The sequence below is a fragment of the Malania oleifera genome, chromosome 4 (assembly GCF_029873635.1).
Source record: "Malania oleifera isolate guangnan ecotype guangnan chromosome 4, ASM2987363v1, whole genome shotgun sequence".
Lineage (NCBI taxonomy): Eukaryota > Viridiplantae > Streptophyta > Magnoliopsida > Santalales > Ximeniaceae > Malania > Malania oleifera.
In genome coordinates this window covers 101,232,561-101,238,560 of record NC_080420.1, presented here as the reverse complement: position 1 = coordinate 101,238,560, position 6,000 = coordinate 101,232,561, and the positions used below count along the sequence as shown (strand labels likewise).

Here is a 6,000-nt window from a genome sequence, read left to right as displayed (position 1 = left end):
ATTTTGATGATGATTTCATTTTTATTGAATTAGAAGTTGATTTCATGGTTAGCTAGCCTTGTGCTTACTCGGTCATCTCCATTGCCATTTGATAGTACATGACACTTATTTTATAACACATTTGGAAGTACTGGAATGCCTATTGCTTTGAATAAACTACCTAATCCTATAGAAATAACAATACAAATCAAGACTTATATCTTTCAACATGGTTCACGCTCATACTTGACTCAAAATTTGTCATCTCTATTCTTATTTGTGACAATTTAACTATACGTATGAATCCATTTTCTAATTTCTCACACTTAAACCTATACTTTGTTTAATAGTGCACACAATGTTCTTCGAATTACGACAACTAGCATTACAACTTTAATATCTATTGTCACTATTCTCTCCTCTATTCTCCTACTCTGATTGTCATAAATGAGCTACATATAGCGCAATTTAATAGTCCCTTACAAATCTGTTCATTGTACCTTACCTCCGATCTTGTGCTTCTCTTCATTTGTTTGTCTTCACTCTTCCCATGTTATAAATTTTGATTCCACCAAATGTTTGTGTCTGTATATATATGTATGTATATTCTATAAAATAAAACCGCGTGTGCAACTTGACTGGCGCCCGACAGCCGACCACCATTGGCTCATTCAATAGTCAAAATGTCCACGCCCGGCGCACAACCCCCACTACTTCCAGAACGCACCACGCCCTCCCTCTAGGTTAGCCTGGTTGGCCCTTTGGACGATCCCGCGTTTCTCTCTCTCTCTCTCTCTCTCTGCGCTGCTCTGCTGTGCTGCAGAGACCTCCGCTCTAACTCATCGATCGACCAAAATGTTCCCAATCTTCTACGATCGCCAAACGACGCCTTTGAACACATAAAACGGCGATTATCCCATTCCTGTAAGCAGGTAAATACTCTCTTCACTGTTCTCTGCACTACCCTCTTTGGCAATAGCTCTCCTCTTACGTATATTCTGAAATCTCGAATGACCCAGTACAGAGGTTGACTTTCAGGGTGTGTGATGGACCTTTCTGTTCTTGATGACGTTATCAATCGCCTTCTTGAAGTTCGCGGCCGGCCGGGGAAGCAGGTCCAGCTGTCCGAGTCCGAGATCCGGCAACTCTGTGTAGTTTCCAGGGAGATTTTCTTGCAACAGCCCAATCTGTTAGAGCTCGAAGCACCCATTAAGATATGCGGTATATTTTCATCGACTCCCACTTATTGGTTTGATGAGTTCCTGTTCTGGATATTCGCTTCATTGATTAAAATTGAGATATTGTGGTTGAAATTATAGGTTCCCTTTTTTTGGTAATATTTTGTGTTTTAATAATGGTCGCAATCTGGAATGCGCTATGCTCTCTCTCTCTCTCTCTCTCTCTCTCTCTCTCTCTCTCCCTCGTGGAGATGGTTGAAAACATTTATATTGAATTTGCTTTGGGTTTTTTTTTTCGCCTTTTGTTTATACCGCATTTCTTTTTGATGAATATGTGTTGTGGGTGCTGAATTGGTTAATTTGGAGTGGATTTGTTTGCTTTTGAAAAGTTAAAGTATACTCCCAAGAGGGGGTGAATTGGGTTTTTAAAACTTTCTTTTTAAATTCTTGTTTTATAAGTTCTTTTAGTTAAGCATTAACTCATTTTTCAATTTGAGTTATTTTATAATCACAACAATCGATTTCACAAGTACAATTGATTTGTAACAACCAACACTCAAACCAATCAATGAAATAATCGTGTCATCCCATGTAATAGCTTTCATAGTCTTCTTCTTCTTCTTTTTGTTTTTCTTGAGCCGTGGACAATTAGGTTTAATATGTCCAACCTTTTTCCAATTGTAACAAGTAGGAGGTTCATTCTTAGTTTCCTTTTTACTAGTTTCTCCTTTTTCAGATTTTGCACATCTAAACTTTCTAGCAAATTTCTTATTTTTCTTAAAGAATTTTCCGAGTCTTCTAGTGAGCAATACTATTTCATCATCTTCTAGTTTATTATCTTCTTCTTCACTAGAGCTTTCTTTTGCAGCTTTAAGGGCTATTGATTTATTTTGTTTGTTATTTTCAGAATCCCTTTCATTCATAGCCATCTCGTAGGTGAGAAGCGATCCAATTAATTCATCTAGGGATGTATTTTTGAGATTTATTTCTTCCGTAATTGCTGTGACGTTAGGCTACCAAATTGGTGGAAGTCCTCTAAGGATTTTTCGGATCATCTCATATGTAGAGTAGTTTTTTCCTAAGGCATTGAGGGAGTTTATTATATGAGTGAACCTAGTGTACATACTAGTGATAGTTTCATTTGGGTTCATCCTAAAGGCTTCATATTCACTAGTGAGCATGTCAATTCTATTGTCTCTCACGTCAATTGTTCCTTCATAGGTTACTTCTAATTTATCCCATATTTCTTTGGTTGTTTTGCATGCCATGACCTTATTGAATTCATTTACATCAAGGGCGCAATATAATGCATTTATAGCACTTGAGTTTACTTGCAACATCTTATCATCATTGTTGGTCATCTCCTTTTCTTCTTTAGGTATTTCTTTACCATCCACAATTTTAGTTGGGATAAGGTTACCATGTGTGACAACTTTTCATACTTTCCAATCCATAGTTTGTAGATAGATTCTCATTCTTTGTTTCCAAAAGGTATAATTAATCCCACAAAAGATAGGAGGTCTAGTTGAGGATTGACCCTCGGCAAAGGGAGATATGCCTAGGTGTGCCATAGATCTTTATATAGCTTCTAAATTAAGATTTGCTGTAACCTCGCTCTGATACCAATTGAAAAGGTAAAGTGTACTCCCCAGAGGGGGGTGAATTGGGTTTTTAAAACTTTGTTTTTAAATTCTTATTTTACAAGTTCTTTTAGTTAAGTATTAACCCCTTTTTCAATTTGAGTAATTATTATAATCACAACAATCAACTTCTAAAGTACAATTGATTTGTAACAACCAACACTCAAACCAATCAATGAAGTAAGCTTGATATTGCAATATGAAATAAAATAGAAAATCCAACCAAGCTTCCAAAGTTCAAATATTGGTATCAATTAAATATCTTAAATTAAGTATGTAACCAACCAATATATTAATGAGTTTTGGTATTAATCAATCAACGTACTTCCTTGTGGTTTTCGCAATATATTGATCAATCAACGTACTCCCTTATGGTTTCCGCAATTCCTAAAGACAAATTAATATCCAGCAAATTAAGTACACAACTACGCAGTTTATAAGTGCTGAAATTTAAAGAGAACAGGGAATAGAATGACACTGAGTTTTTACGAGGTTCGACTATACCCGCCTACGTCCTCGCCTTAGGCAACACACCTAAGGATTCCACTATACCACTTCTTTATGGATGTAACAAACCTTTACTACACTCCTTTAATAGGATAGAGCCTTCCTCTCCAAGCGATACCCCATGCTCGGTTCAACCATTCAACAACCTGAACCGTAAAAAATAACAAGAAATAAGAACAAATTCTTGTGTACAAAGATACTCTTACAATAGAACTAATTAGTACAAGTTAGAGCACTAATATACTTCAAATTTAAATATCAATAAAGAATGAATTTGAAGCTCAAGAAATTAATCTCCGGGTTCTTCTTTAGATTGAAAGAAGCTTGTTAAGAACACAAGACCCGAGTGGTTGTATCAGCAGGAGTTCAGTATAACTTCAGCAAGAATGAGTGAGTGAGCAAGCTTTGAGAATTAGAGACTTTGATTGCTTGATTACTTGTAGTTGTTGTTATAAAAATCCTTTGGTCTTCCATGTATTTATAGAGTTCTAAAAGTAATTCCTTGTTGCCCAAGTTTACTTGGAGTATTTCCCAAGTATTTACAAAGTTTGGAGCCCAAGCAAACATTTTTGAAGACTTTTCAACGCTGATTTATTTCAAAAAATACAAACGTCAGTTGCCTGATCAAAAGGTGTCAGTCGCCTGTCGCATTAAAAACTCAGCGTATTTCAAAAGTCAATGCTTTGTCAGTCGCCTGACAATGCTCTGTCAGTTGCCTGACTACTGTCAGTCGCCTGAGAATGTTTTGTGAGGTGCCTGTTACGGTTTTGTTTGCCTTTCTTAAAAACCATATAATTTGTCAGTCGCTTGATGAAACCTAGTCAGTCGCCTGAGCATGCATTTTAACAGTTTTTAAGATTTTGTTTCCGAAAACTCTTTTAGCTTTTAATCTTGGAATCTTTGATTTGAAATTTGAAAAATATGTTTCCCAAGGTTTTAAAAATAGGTCTCTAAGTCCGTAATCATCCCTAAAGAACTTCAAAGCATCCGTATTGATCTTAAATTGAAGTACATAAATAAGACTTTCCTTAAAACTTAAACTCTCTAAGTGTGAAGTCTTCATGTATACATTGCTTTGAGTCCATCTTGACTTTGAGCTTCAGAAGTCTTTAAGCTTTCATAAGATTTGACAAACTTGATCTATTGAGTTTTCTTTTGATCACTTTTTTGGAATGTAGGCTATCAATGCACTCTTGATCTTGACTTTAATGCTTGATTCCTGAAACATCATCACTTCATCCAAAACATGTTAATTTCCCTTGATTTGTTATCATCAAAATAAGATTCGTAAGCCTTGTTAGGCCAACAACTTTTGTTAATCACATTTAGCTTTTCATAAACATTTGTTTTGGGTTTGCTATAATTGATTAATTTAGGACATATTTATTTTATTGAGATAGTGGGGAAATATGTGTTTGGAAGAAATGAGGTTTTTCATTTACAGCGTTGCTATGATTTTGCAAACCTTTTCTCCACATTGAGATAGTTGTTGAAGAGCTTGAAATTGTGCCCAAGGTATGATAAATGCCATTACTTTGTCCTATAATTTGTCACCATATTGCTGGATTTATGCAATATGCTACAGCCATATATCACCAACAGCCCTTTAACACAACTTGCCTTCAATTCTCAAACTTATTGTGCAAACCCATACTCTTAACTCTAAATTTTGAAGAAATATCTTTAATTCACCTTGATATTGATTGTCCTGCTGAAATGAAACAAATTCATGAAGAAAACTCACAAGTTACAACAACAAAACCTGATTTTTTTATGCTGGCAGCAACAACTTCTACGAATTTGTGCCAAATTATCGGGCTTGCTTACAATATATTGTGTTCGCGATCAAAATGATAAAATACAAAATCTCGTGGCTGAAGCAATTTTTCGCGAGACTGGAAATAGCAGAACACTGTGGAAGCTTTCCAGTCACAGGTTGCTGGTGCATGGGGCGCGTGCGCCAGTGAGGCACCTCCAGTGATGAAACTTGGGTTGAGGGGAAATCAGGGGATGAGGAGTTTATTGGTGGTGGTTATGTTGGGAGAAAAACATAGGAGATGAGAGTTTTCTAAGTGCTGATGGCTGGAGAAATTTTGGCCGGCACGGTTCCTCCGGTGGTCGGACAATGATGAAATTTTGAGGGGAAGGGTTTCGGAGGGTTTTGTTTTTGGTGGTGTGGGTGGTTTTGCAGGATGTTTGCTGGAAAGTGGTGTTCAAGATTTGGGGACATGAGTGGAATTTCTGAAAAGCTTAGAAACTGCATTACGGTGGTGTTTTTTTTTTTAATACTGTAATTTGGAGAGAGAGAGAGGAGAAGAAGATGGGAGGTTGGAGGAGTTGCTAGACAGTAACTGCCAGAAATTGCCAAGAGACAGCCACAGAATTCAGAAATGAGAGAGAGAGTTGAGAGAGTTATGGGAGAGAAATAAAGAGAAGAAGAAGAAAAGGAGAAGAGAAAGAGAAAAGAAGCAAGAGGGCAGAAGGTTGCTGGGTGGCAAAGGATTAGGGACAGAATAGGAGATCAGAATAGAGAAGAGAGGAGAAGAGAAGAAATCAGAAATAGAGAGAATTGAGAAAATTAGGAGAAAAGGGGGGAGGGGGGGAGTATAGGACAGAGGAGGAGAGAAGGGGACGATGGGGGGATTGAAATGGTAGAATGGAGATTGAAGTTGGGCTTTGATACCAAATGATGTAGG

The 6,000-nt window shown here is 36.9% G+C and overlaps 1 protein-coding gene across 4 annotated transcripts in view; it reads left to right on the top strand.

Moving 5' to 3' along the window:
* Nucleotides 1–534: 534 nt before the first annotated feature.
* Nucleotides 535–6,000, top strand: part of LOC131153158 (serine/threonine-protein phosphatase PP1-like) — a 32,481-nt gene continuing 27,015 nt past the window's right edge. For 2 of the 4 annotated variants that reach the window (XM_058105276.1, XM_058105274.1), the window contains exons 1-2: nt 535–911; nt 1,018–1,200. In XM_058105276.1, the coding sequence (XP_057961259.1) occupies nt 1,026–1,200 (175 nt within the window). In that variant the 5' untranslated portion in view covers nt 535–911; nt 1,018–1,025. Of the gene's footprint in view, nt 912–1,003; nt 1,201–6,000 lie in introns of all 4 variants that reach the window. The other 2 variants (XM_058105277.1, XM_058105275.1) reach the window with 2 other exon arrangements.